The sequence below is a fragment of the Numenius arquata genome, chromosome 2 (genome assembly GCF_964106895.1).
Source record: "Numenius arquata chromosome 2, bNumArq3.hap1.1, whole genome shotgun sequence".
Lineage (NCBI taxonomy): Eukaryota > Metazoa > Chordata > Aves > Charadriiformes > Scolopacidae > Numenius > Numenius arquata.
The window spans coordinates 99769435-99783721 of record NC_133577.1 but is presented as its reverse complement, the minus strand read 5'-3'; the positions used below and the strand labels follow the sequence as shown (position 1 = coordinate 99783721).

Here is a 14287-nt window from a genome sequence, read left to right as displayed (position 1 = left end):
CACTTAACATGAAATATCTCCACTCCCTGTTTCTACAATTGGGTTAGCTTTTCTCTATCTCACAAGAGCATTGCACTCTAAAGAACGAGCCCTAACTACTCGTATATTGCAGTGTTGCAGGCCATACACATAGGCAGATATATCAGATAAACCAGCCATGCTCGAGCCACATTCTGCTACTTAAAATGTTACTCTTGTATGTTCCCTTCAAAACACAAATGCTTCACAAATGAATCATCGTTTTCTGTAATACCTCCAACTACTATTATAGTAGCCTTGTCATAAGGTAACAAAACAAAGCACATTAAGACCTACTTTTTAGAACTGTTGCTCTGCAGATGAGCATAGATTTAAAAGAAAAAAAAAGCTGTTTCTCACAGGTGCTAATCACAAATTCAAAAGCATTCTTATGCCTAAGAAAAACTGAGCAGGGCAAACACTGGAAACAAATAATAAACACAAAGATGCATTCAGAAGCATTAATGTAATCTTTGCTAACTTTTCCACTTATTGTGCTGTGTTTGTAACAGTCTTGTCGTGATTTAACATGAAGATTTGGTTTGCTGACTCACCTCAGTGGGTAAAAATTTAAATGGCAACATCCTTTTCAATTTCATAACTCATTAACTTCCCAGAGCTTTTAATCTATTAAAACTATACCATGCATTTAAAGGACATTTAATTTAATCGCGCGTCCGTCACATTTACCAGCTGGGGGCAGCACTGCAATTGCAAACTGACACGCTGGATGCTCTGGATAAATACACAGCGTTTGGTCAATCTTCCAACATATTGGGAAGAAAACCAAAGCACACTCAAAAAAGCCCCTCATCTCACACACTGAAGACTTTGTGGAAACAGAAGGACAGAAGATAAAATATGGGAGGAAACTATAAACAAATCTGCATAGCACGTTGACGAGGAATACACAGAACAGGTCACATTAGTATGTGAGAATGACCATTTTCCAGGAAATCCTCAGATACTCTAATTTGATGCAATAACAACAGGCAACATAATAATTATGTGTACATAATTAGATTGCTATTTCCTAAATTGGGAGGCTAAGTAAATTAGTATTTCATTGCAATGAATTTCAGATGATTGTTTCACTACTGTTTAAACACTTAATGACAACATTTAAACTGTATGAATACAAGCACGTACACCAGGCTGCTATTGACGAATTCCAAATTCTGCCTTAGTAAAATGACTCGTGTCAGTATGGAAGGGGACCAGGTGAAGTTAAAGTAAAAGATCAAGTGCTCAGACTTTGGCACACTTATCTTGTGATCCTAACTCAGAACTTTTTTGGAAAAGAACATTTCCTCAGACCACATTTTCACTCCTTAGCCTGGAGATGTCATAGGCCTCCCATGAACACTGAAGTTTTGGTGACCAGCTAGTTACAACCTCTTATTTGCATTGCTGCACTCTTACTTCAGCACACCTGAGTGATAATCCCTAATGTTTAGCATACTGTCCAGTAGTAGCATTCAGTATCATCTTTTATATGCCGTAATTCCAAGAATTTGAACATAAAGTATTCAACTAAGTATAAAACCCAAATAATAAATCAAAGTTTTCTTCATCCCAAAACGCAGGTGTTGGGTTTTTTTCCCCTTCAACTTCAGTTAGAAGCAAATAAGTCTGTGAGAATGCAAAGCTGATTGTCACTCTGTGCTGTTTGTCTCAACCATATTTGTACAAATGGCAGTTCCAGCATAACAGTCACTTGTATCAAATGTATTTGTGACAGAATTCATATGCTACCTATAAGCAAGATCTTTCATAGTGGTGGAAAACTTAAACACTGACAGTTTTAGTTTTTATAGAACTGATAATTCTTTACTCAGAATTATCCAAAGAATACATTCTTTCTCCTCTGTTTTGACCACATGTTCAGAAATCCAGTCTCTAATGGCTGATCGTGCCTTCTTCCAGCTTCTCGGGACAGACACAAGAAAAGTTACGTGTATTTGTATGGGAAGGGTAACTGTATCCCACGCTTAAGTTTTTTGGTACTTTTGCTTGGCGTAAGCCCTCTGCCAGGACCAAAAAAAAAAAAAAAAAAAATCCAACAGGATACTGGGCATACTTTCCCCTTCAACCAGCAATTCCTTTGTTCTATGAAGATCCTATTTGGCAGCTCTCCAGGTATCATTTTCACTTCGCCAGTGGTCTCTTTCAACCAGTGAAGTGGCACAAAGGACCCTTTAGGAATCTGATACTAACCTGGGATTTCTGTCCTTATGTTATAAGCTCTAACTACTTAGCTACACTGCTACACACATACAATAGTCTCCCCATACTTCCCAGAAATGACTTCATATAGAAAAACTACCAATAGCTCTATTAGAGAAACTAAATCAAGGAAACAGAAGTTATCAGGGTTATTCAGAAGTTTCTCATTCACTACATGCCAATGAAGAGGAAAGAACATAAACGTTGCTGCCCATGTTCTCTGGAAAGAGAAGGCTCACATTTCTCAGGCTATCTTTTGCACTATAGGGGAAAAAGGAACCTCATCAGCTGCTCACACCACAGCCTTCTTGCTATCTCTTTACACAACCAAAAGGAGATGTTGGAATAAGTCCTCCAGCTGCATAGTTTCAGATGAGAGAATGCACAGTGCAAAGCAGCAGGCATTGTTCCTTTTAAAGTACTTTTACCCTCATTGTATCTTTTATTCACGTCTTTTGTTTCTACCTTAGAGCAGATTGATTTTTTTCTCCTTGAATGAGTTAATGTGTTACCGTGTTTGCCTTTGCATCCTTCAGAGGGCACATGTGATTGAAAATCAGAGATATTTTTTGTTGACAGAGGCCTTAAAGAACATACACTGAAATCCCACTTCCTCAAATGTAAAACATAGTTACTAAGCCATACTAAAATGTGCATTAAGATATTTAAAAAAAATAAAAAAATATCAAAAAAATCAAACAAACATACCATAACGAGCACTGTTGAAAGTACCTGCCAGAGTCTTACATGAGGAATTATCACCACCACAGATTCCACATTTGTCTCTCCTTGCCTTGGAATTCAAAACATGATCACAGCCTGCTTGCTACAAAAAAAATACAATAGTCCTCTGTCACTCAGCCCAATGGAAAACAATGAAAACAAAAAATGTAAGCTTCCCGCTCCCCCCAAATGTTCTTATTATATACAGATATATACATATATATGGTCTTCCTTGGCAATTCATGAAAAGCCTTTTACGGTTTTGGGTGCTGTGATGTAAGGGCAAAACACAATAGTGCTGTTGTACTATTGTACTAAGAATGTACAATACAAATACACTTAATATGTCAAGAACTGTATAAGAATACATAATAGGTAAAGATTTTGTATAAAAAAAATCAACATAGTGTATAAATTTTAAGTTATATTTACATTAAAAAGTCTTGGAATCCTAAAAGCAGTATGTATGTGTACATGGTCATCAATTCTTTTAAAGTCTGTCATTACTGCAAAAGAAGCAAAGGAATACACGTAGGCTATGCTGGTTAAACTACCATAAGCACAATTGTTGTTTATGTATCTTTACGTAAACTTCCTTTTTAAAAAAAATTACAATAAACAGGACAATTCTCTGGCATTTCCTCTTTCCTCTTGATTCAACACTATAAAAAAAGGCTACGTTTTCTCCTCATCCTGAATTTACTCAGTTTCACTGCAATCAGTAAAACAACCTGGGCTTGACAGAAGTCTTGAATTGTTATAACATAGCACCTCGCTTCTCCCAACAAAATCTTGTAGCTTTTCCGTAATTGCTATTAAGCAAAGGATGCTGAAATGATCCCTTTCAAGGGTCAGTTGCTCCTGATTTTGCAATGAAATAATAAATATATAATCTATCTTCCCTTGGATTTTCTACTTTTTTTTACTTCTTTGACAGCAGAAATACGATGGCAATAAACACACAGCATGCTTCTTTCCTCCCTTTATGTCAATTTTGGATCAGTTTCTTCCTGTTTACTTGCACAATATTAACTGCCTCACATATAAGGCTTTAAGGAGGAAAGACTGTGGGTCTTCAGATTCAACTGTATGTTCTTCTCTTAATTGCCTCCATCTCCAGATGTTTAATTTGGTAGGGATTAAAATTAACTTAAGTAAATTCAAAGCATCTTGCTTTACATATTTTCAGTAATGGTTATTTGGATGAATATTAAATATCTACTTTACCATTTGTTAAAATCGATTTTAATAATTAATAAGTTTAAATACCCTGCATAAGCCTTGAACACAAAGGTCATTGGTTTCTGCTCCACAGGGAGTACCATCAGCAACTCTGTCCTTCAGCTGATAGTAGGAAGTTGTTCCAGAAACTCGGCAAAAAAGTTTACAGCGATCTTTCATAGCAACTGGAAAGAAAATCCAACAGGTTTCTTGTCTGTTTTAAAACTTTAATTAAAGTAACATTTTTATTTCGTTAACTGAAAAAATTTAAAATCACTTACTACCACTGTATTTTGGAAGCCAGCGAACAGCAGACGTAAGACCATTGATATTAAAATGTTTGCCATCAAATTCAGAGCACTGTTGCTCCCGGAAATCTTTTTTTCCTTTTGGACATGAATCAGTATTACATGATCGAAATTTCATCCTGCGGCCAACACAGTACTTTCCTCCATTTCTTGGTCTATCAAAAATAGGTAAATGTAAAACACATTCAGTTTGTAAAATTGCTGGTTTCCATGAAAAGTGGCTTGAGCCACTAATCTAAAGGGGAAAATCTCACACAGCATTAAGACATCTGTTACTGAATTTCCTACACACACTTATCTTCTATTGCACTGTGCATACATTTATGCCCAAGTAAACAAAGTGAAAGGTCCGTGTAAAATACACTGCCGAGGTAGCTGGTAATCAAGCTACTGATGTTTATTAACATCTATTACATTTTTATTTCTCTTACAGTCATAATTATTTTGCCTGGGAAAAAACATTATTAACCTTAATGCTTTTATGAATTTAGCTGAGATTACAGCCCTGTTTTTACAGACACAGCACCTCCCTCAGTAATTTGAAATTATAATTTTACCAAGTGACAAAAAAAGAAGACAGAGTTAGGAGATCACACTCTTTCCTATAGTCCTAATATTGGTTTCAGTTTGGGGATCAAAAAAACAAAAAAAGGGAAAATTTTGGCAAACACCCCATCTACCGTAAAGTCAAAAATACATTTCCTAACTGCTATAAACCCCGCTACACAATGATTTAGTATTAGTAGGTTCTTGGGAAGGAAAAAAAGAATAAATTAATGGTGTACTGATACTATCACTTATGACCAAGCCATATCAAACGCAAATCTAGTCTAATGGCTCTTACTCATCAGAGAAAATAAAATAACCTAGGGTCGTTTGACTGAAGTTCATTTATCCTACTGATAATATCAAGATGACATGACTTCCTAGAAAAACCCTGAAACTATACAGGCTGCAGCTAAGATTCTGCTTCTGGAGAAGTTAAGGGTAAGGTTCTCATTGACTTTTATTACAGAGAATGAAACCCACATTGAACTATTCCATCAATGGAAATTTCTCATTATCAAGGTAAGTTGTAAGTCACTCTGCTGTAACCAGTGTTCCTTTTGGGTGTTACTGGTGGTGATTTTGTGAAAAAAACTTAAATCAAAGCAAATAAAGTGTTTCACTAAAGATTACTGAGGGACACATCTATTTCTTATTGCAGCTTTTACTCAAAAAAACCCATCTCAATGTTTAAAGAAACCTTCAGCATTTAACATAAAGCTAGAAAAAAACACCCTGCATAATAAGTCTTTAGGAATATCTATAAATATAAATTATATAGCTGAGAGACAGAGTAATATAGAAGTTCTAAAGACTTATCTCTTTTTTCAAACATGGCTGAAACAAGCATTTTTTTTTTTTAATTGGTGCTTTGAACTAATTTGTGCAACCCACAATACCTTCTTTTTGTTTTGAACCAATCCATTGTGCCGTAATATCTTCATTATGCACTAATGTAAAACACAATAAAAAACATACTCTGGTCTATTACACAGCCTGGTGGTGCTCTTGATTCCACCTCCACAAGTTCTTGAACATGAGCTATAGGGTCCCCATGGTCCCCATTCTCCATCTACAGGACGTGTCTCCATTTCTCTGCTCACACAAATTCCATGGCGGCAATGCTGCACAGTCCAAAAACAAAACAAAATTTGTAAGTCAAGCAAAAGGTTACTGTATATTTTAGACACAGAAAGAACAAAATTCAAGAGCTTACTGCTCTGACATTTTCTAAAATGTTCAAATTTCTTTAAGGTATCTTACCCAGAAGTCATATTTTCAGAAACGCTGTCTATAGAGTTTTTTGCTGTCTATGGAAGCTACTGGATGCTGAATACATCTTTAGGTCTTGTCACTTTATTCAAATGCCTATATAAGAATCTCAGAATCCTGATCTTGAATTCCTGATATGTTTTCATGCACAAACTTCAAATATAGATTTATACTCATTTGTATGTATGAGATTCTTCCGTTTGTGCTGATGCAAAAAAGTGAAAAGGTATGATAACAAACCACCAAGAAATTCAGGGTTTTTTTGAGCATCCCAAAAGTGAAAAAAGCTAGTGGGATTGTTGTGGAAAAGCACACAGATTTTCAATCATTTAAGACCTTGTTTATGCTAAAGCAAGATGATGCTATAGATTCATGCTTATACTCAGACTTTCACCTCTATAACAATAGCTGTAAAAGATTTTATATTTTTATTTATATTTCACAATAATATTATATTTACTACTAAGTTAAAAAATTTGCTATTACCGTTAAAACTCAATTAATAATTAAAGAAATAATAATTCTTAGAGCAAGATACTACATTGCAATATCTATAGTGTTACTTCAGATTTTATTCCTGCTGAAGAACTGCCTGTTTTCAAATAAAAGTTGCATAAAAGTGCAATTTTCATTTCATCTGCTGGGATTTACATTATTGAGAAGACAAAGATTGCAAGAATATTCTGTTGTGGTCACGTCAATTATGAGACTGCACCACTCCATATCTGTAAACTGTTGTTATTTACAGAAGGCTGTACTTACTAGATACTTTTTTCAGAAAAATCAAGAGATCAGTCTTTTGCTGCTAAGTATTTACTAAGTCCCTGACTCTGCAAATATTTATCCACTTCAGTGGTTACGCAAAAAGTACATGACTAAAAAATCTAAATGAGAATCTTATGATTGGTGCATGTGTGACTTTTTCCAAAGAACCTGCACGAATTACCAGCACTAATCCTACAGATGATTTACAGCAGTTGGAATTCTAATTCACTTGTATGCTTTTCAAAATCCCAAGTGTTACATTTGATCACAACAAAATGGAGTAGTTTAAATGCTAAAATAGAATTCTTACAAGATACTACAATGTCAGCACCATGTCTCCTGCTGACTTCTATGTGGATAACATGTCCTCAACTTTGTCCTTGACTCCAAAGACCCTCTGAAGCATCAAAGACTGCCCACATCTGGAGACAAGACAGTGGGCAGGATGGACTACATGGGGTCAGTGCTCATACACAATAAAGAGAATTCTTTATTTTAGATGACTGTTTTCAGACTCGGGATTAGACTGGTCATTAGGTTGTCAGGAGGGATTCTCCTAGTCATATTGACAGGGAGTGGCCTATTCCATCCTTCCTTGTAGTTCATCCATGGATCAGTCACTAGAATCATCAGAACAGATTATATCAACTCAAGTCCTTGCTACTTCTGCAGCTTAGAATTTGCCTCTCTGCGACACAAAAAAGCTTCGAATTACCTTAAGCCTAGCAGGGTTTTGGTAATTAAAGCCTCTGGCACATAAAAAAAATTTAAGAACCTCTGATACACAGAAGATAAAAGTATTCCAGGATTCCACCTGGAGTTCCACTTTTTAAAATAAATTTAAATGTTGCACAGAATTCTCAAGAGTAATTATGATGTTACAAATTTATTGTAGAAACTATCAATTAACAGAAATTTCACTGAACTCACAGGAATGATGTGTGCAATCTTTCTCAATACACCTGAATGACATAAAACTCAAACATCTTTCAACGGTTTTATCACTGCATAAAAGAATTCCTAGAAGCAATTTCTTCCTAATTAGTATATGCTTTTATTATATTGATCCTTATGCTCATATGCTAACAATAATTTTGCTCTCAAAATAGGAATTTGTGACACAATCAGATTCTCCTTTCTGAGTTCTGCCTTAGTTCCTAATCCAACTTGGCAATAAAATTGCCTGCTGGTATAATCCTTCATCACACCGACTCTTGCACATGGGACTTGTCTTTTAAGCCCTGAATGCCTTCCTCTAAGAATAGGACCAGTAAAGGTGATTTTCAAGTCCAAACACAGAACAAAAGCTAGATCTGTCTTCACAGAATCACGGAATTGTCAGAGTTGGAAGGGACCTCTAGAGATCATCTAGTCCAACTCCCCTGCTGAAGCAGGATTGCCTAGAGCACATTACTCAGGACAGCATCCAGGCGGGTCTTGAAGATCTCCAGAGAAGGGGACTCCACGACCTCCCTGGGCAGCCTGTTCCAGGGCTCTGGCACCCTCACCGTAAAGAAGTTTCTCCTCATTTTTAAATGGAACTTCCTATGTTCCAGCTTGTGTCTGTTGCCCCTCGTCCTATCGCTGGGAACCACTGAAAAGAGTCCAGCTCCATCATCCTTCAACCCACCCTTTAGCTACTTGTAAACATAGATAAGGTCTCCCCTCAGCCTTCTCTTCTCCAGGCTAAAGAGTCCCAACTCTTTGAGCCTTTCCTCATAAGGGAGGTGCTCTAATCCCTTAGTCATCTTGATTGCCCTATGTTGGACTCTCTCCAGTAGTTCCGTGTCTCTCTTGAACTGGGGAGCCCAGAACTGGACGCAGTATTCCAGTTGTGGCCTCACCAGTGTGGAGTAGAGAGGGAGACTGGCCAGATCACCACTTGCTTGATGCTAAGACTAATGCTTTAATTTAACACCAAAAAGACACCATTATTTCACTGCACATATGCATGTTTTTCATACTGCAGTGCTTACTGACAGTTTTTATTACTTTTTCCAAGATGGCCTTAGGGTACCTTTATCCCCAAACTTTCTAGTACCTAGCAATAAAAGATATGGCTGCACTAGGTAAAAGTTGAAGGTAAATATGAGGAAACGTTAAGACCTTGCCTTTCCAAGACCTGTAATTAGCATCTTAGAAAGTAATTTTTATTACTATAGGCTGAAGATTCTAAATCCCCCAAATTCTAATTCCCAAAATGAATGCTGCATCCAAATATGGCCAGCGACCTAGAGTTTAGGTTCTTCTTCCATCTACAAAAACATTTACAATAACTTGAAGGGAGATTTCAGGAAAAGACGGAGTTGTAAAATGAAATTTTATACCCACAACAGCATTATTTTGATCCATAAAAATGCAAAGCACATGTTCACATCTGGGATTTTAATAGCTTATTCAACAAACTTGTCTCAGCTATTACTCTGCTGCATTCCTACAGAAGCAACATGATGAAGTCACAGTAGAAAACGCTGGCACCAGACACATTCCAGATGTTCCTCTGAGCTCGCCTGAATCATTGCTTCACTGAGAATACTATAATACACAGAACTTTCATAAACTTAAATGTAATCACTAATAATTTTTTTCCCCTACATTTGCTATGGAAAATATAATGTATGCATCATGTCAATTCCATGTAAATTCCTAAAAAACATACTAACTACAGCAAGTGGCAACTCTGCTCTAGCCAAGGTCACCAGTTGGTTTTCTGTCAAAAAGGCAGAAATTCTGACCCAAATCCACATGTAATTATTATATCTTCAATGCTGAGATGGAAGGAGGGATAATGGTTCAAATTTGGGATCAATGAACCTACAGGTACCCAAATTAATCACCTGCCTATAATAAGTGGTTTGACTCTTGCCTACGGACTAAATTATGATTTGATAAACCAATTTCAGGTCCTTCCAAATTATAGTTTATCAAACTTGCTAAATTTGCGGGAAAGCAATTTTGAAAGGAATTATTAAAGTGTTGATTGCCAGGCTATGCTAATTTTTGACTGAATCAAGGAAGGTGACAGATGCTCCCAGAACAGGACTAGAGCTCTTCAGAAATCAAGGACTTCATACACAGGCTGCTATGACTCACAGCAGGAAAAGGACTCCAAGTTCACTGTTACTGCCTATCTTTTCCGGGCTATTGCAAGAGATACACAAGGTTTTTGAAGAACTTGGGGCAAAGATTGAAATGCTGATGCTCAGTGTATGAGGACACAGTGTCATGCATTAGAGCCCTGTGTAGCCTTGCAGAAAAGGAAGCTTGGGAAAAACTATTCATCTATTTCCAGACACCAACACAGAACCACAGAATGATATGGGGTTGGAAGGAACCACTGGAGATCATCTAGTCCAAGACCCCTGCCACAGCAGGTCCACCTAGAGCAGGTTGCACAGGAATGTGTCCAGAGAAGGAGACTCCACCACCTCTCTGGGCAGCCTGTTCCGGTGCTCTGTCACCCTCAAAGTAAAGAAGTTCCTCCTCATGTTTAGGTGGAACTTCCTATGCTCAAGTTTGTACCTCTTGTCCTGTCACTAGGCACCACTGAAAAAAGACTGGCCCCATTCTCTTGACACCCATCCTTTAAGTATTTATAAGCATTGATAAGATCCGCCCCTCAGTCTTCTCCAGGCTAAAAAGACCCAAGTCTCTCAGCCTTTCCTCATAAGAGAGATGTTCTAGTCCCCTAATCATCTTCGTAGCCCTTCGTAATACGTTTCCACAGATGTTGTTGGTAGCTGCTGGTTCTTCTAAAAGCAAAGATGACTGAACAGTGAAGACAAGTATGAGGAGAAAATTAAAAGGAGAAAGCGCAAGAGAAGTGGACATGATGACCTGTATTTTGCCTTCCAAATATCCAGTTTTATTGTTCTGATTTCTTTTTGCCTTATACAATACGACCGACTTCTTCACTCCTGATATCCAGATGGGGCTCTGAGAATGACTATGACCCAGTGAATAGCACAGGAAGAGAAAGTTGTAGTGGACTGAATGCAAGAAAAGAAAACGGGCATAGCTGGTACCACAAAACAGATAAATACTAAATGCAGAGCAAGACCAGGTGAGGTCTTGCATAAACTGTCTCAAAGTAGATTCCAATCACATAGAGCTGGGAAAGGAGTCTGAATCTTAGAAGTTACATAGATTAAACCCATAATCCCATGAGCTGGGAATGAAGAGAACACCCACTCAGATGAATGGCAAAGTCCACACACGTCAGAGCTGTTGTTTCTGGCTGTATTTAACTCTACGGGATGTTCCCGTTAATTCCCTTGAATGAACGTACTGCTACAGATCTCTCTCTGCCTTGTCTACTGCAAGTGGCTGTAAGGAAACATTTCACTGCACATTAGACCTATGCCTGTTCTCTGGCTTCTTCCTATAACATACTAGTCAAGGAAGCACATTGCTCAAAGAACCAAGATGAGAAGTGGAGCCTAGAGCACATAATAACAGTGAAAACAAGAGCAGTTAGCAAGATGAGTATACAAGACAGAAGAAATGGAGCTTGGAGAAATGTCTAACTGAAGTTGTAACTATAGCATCTCAGGTCTCTACCTCTGTAGGATGGATTCTCACACAAGCCTACATTTATTACTCAGGTGACATTAATTATTGACAAAACCTACAATATTTTATTATTTTTTCAACATTTTCAATTTTCTTACAAAAAAACCTACATGCTTTATTTCTCCCTTGAAATATTCCCACATAAAACTTTCCTCATGTGAGAAATCTTTTGTACTATCCCAGAGTGCAAATGCAAGTAAATTCCTCATTACAGAAATCCTTGAATAATCTCCCAAAAAATAAATGGATAGTAAAAGAAAAGAAAGCAATTGAAAGCATAATCCAAACAGATAATACCAAGATCCTGCTGATCTGCAGAAATTTCAAAGCAGAAAGAAATTTCTGACCAGAATGAAACAAGAAAACCTAAGGGGACGTGGGGCAAAAATGTCTACTCTTAAATTATTCACACTTCCTGAACATCCATCAAATTAGTTCCTACCTGGAATGTGATGGTAACAAGAATTTTGACAGTTAAGAGAAGGAATTAAAGCATTCCAGTTTCTGTCCTAACGGAAAATAACTCTCTCGTACATCTTGTATGGGTGTCCTCTGGCATCTTGGTCCTCAATGCAGAATATAAATACTGTCCATATTGTGATTTATTATGTTTTTAATTTGTACCTATAGTTTATATCACAGCAACAAAAATTACAACTGTATATAAGAAATTCATTGCAGCATCCAGTGAGCGGGCTACCTCCACCTAATCATATACATAGTTCTTAATTCTGAAGATAATCCCATGGTAACTTTGATTACAGAGACAAGACACGGAAAAGCACTAACTATTTAATATTTTCATGTGATTGTGCCCCATTACACAATAAAAATAACATTTTAATAAAACCTTTGTATTCTTGTGATGTCATATAATTGCATTTAGGAAGACAGTCCAGGAATCTATAGTTTTGTATTTAATAATACCTCTCACAAAAAAAAAACCACCAGAAATACTTTCAAAGCAACGACTAATATAGTCCTATGGTGTGTAGAAATTCACCACTACAAAACTAGTAAGTGTTTACGTATGGCATGTCTAGGTATATTTACTATCATTTTGTCTCTGAAGTACCAATTAGGCCAAAGAATTTAAAGGCTCTATCCTCTGCTTCGGGGAAGGGCTGTGTGATGTTAGAAGAGCTGACAGAAGACTTCCTATGGATCTTTGTGAAGCCAAATAAGCAAACAAAAAGCACCCCAAGCGATGAGACACAATATGAATATCAATGGAGTGAGAAACTGTTTTCATACACAGCAGAATTGCTGCCTATAGGCTACTGACAGACCTAAGCACTCAAAACACATAAAAAGAGGAGGTGAAGAGATATTTTCAGATACTTCAGCAGATGTCCAACAAGCAAATAAAATTAATTTTTGCAGGTAACTCTAAGATGAGCAAAGTACAGTTTGATCAGCTCAAAGAAATTTGACTAGACAGCAAATTGAAGTAGAAGTGAAAGTTTTGTATTTTAGTAATATTAATTCTAGATAATAATATTAACTCCACAGAATTAATACAGGAAATGTTAAAATTCCCAGGGAAATACTTTCTTTATTCTCTATAAGACACTTAAAATGTTCGGTTGCATTTTTCCTTTAATGTTCTAAGAATATGCTACCTGTACTTACTAATATTATATATATTAAGAAGTCACTGAGCTCTACAGGTGTGTAGAGTGCCATGAGACATACAGAATCACAGAATCTTCCTGGTTGGAAGGGACCTTTGAGATTAAGTCCAACCACAAAAAAAAAAAAAAAAGAAAAAAAGAAAAAAACACACCCACAACCACACACCACACCCACCCACACCCAGCCACAAACCAACAATCTCGGGCACTAGAGCATGCCCTGAAGTGCCATGTCTACACGTTTCTTAAATACCTCCAGGGATGGCGACTCCACCACCTCCCTGGGCAGGCTGTTCCAGTGCCTGACCACTCTCTCAGTAAAGTAATTCTTCCTCATATCTAATCTAATCCTCCCCTGCTGCAACTTCAGACCATTTCCTCTGGTCCTGTCATCATTCCCTTGGGAGAAGAGGCCAACACCCACCTCTCTACAACCTCCTTTCAGGTAGTTGTAGAGGGCAATGAGGTCTCCCCTCAGCCTCCTCTTCTCCAGGCTAAACAATCCCAAGTTGCCTCAGCCTCTCCTCCATATGCCTTGTTCTCTAGACCCCTCACCAGCTTGGTGGCTCTCCTCTGGACACGCTCCAGCAGCTCAATGTCCTTCCTGTAGTGAGGGGCCCAAAACTGAACACAGTACTCGAGGTGAGGCCTCACCAGGGCCGAGTACAGAGGCACCATCACTTCTCTACTCCTGCTGGCCACGCTATTCCTGATACAGGCCAGGGTGCTGTTGGCCTTCTTGGCCACCTGGGCACACTGCTGGCTCATGTTAAGCCAGCTGTCCACCAACATCCCCAGGTCCTTTTCTGCTGGGCAGCTTTCCAGCCACTCTTCCCCAAGCCTGTAGCGTTGCCTGGGGTTGTTGTGACCGAAATGCAGGACCCGGCACTTGGCCTTATTAAACCTCATCCCGTTGGCCTCAGCCCATTGATCCAACCTGTCCAGATCCCTCTGTAGAGCCTTCCGACCCTCAAGCAGATCAACACTCCCACCTAGTTTGGT

At 37.9% G+C, this 14287-nt stretch overlaps 1 protein-coding gene across 1 annotated transcript in view; it reads right to left on the bottom strand.

The window, feature by feature from the left end:
• The window catches only part of ADAMTS20 (ADAM metallopeptidase with thrombospondin type 1 motif 20), a 96623-nt gene that overhangs the window by 43824 nt on the left and 38512 nt on the right, over window positions 1-14287 (bottom strand). The window contains exons 12-15 of the mRNA XM_074144533.1: window positions 6021-6166; window positions 4470-4651; window positions 4237-4373; window positions 2953-3070 (exon numbers count right to left, since the gene is read on the bottom strand). Of these exons, the coding sequence (XP_074000634.1) occupies window positions 2953-3070; window positions 4237-4373; window positions 4470-4651; window positions 6021-6166 (583 nt within the window). The remainder of the gene's footprint in view (window positions 1-2952; window positions 3071-4236; window positions 4374-4469; window positions 4652-6020; window positions 6167-14287) is intronic.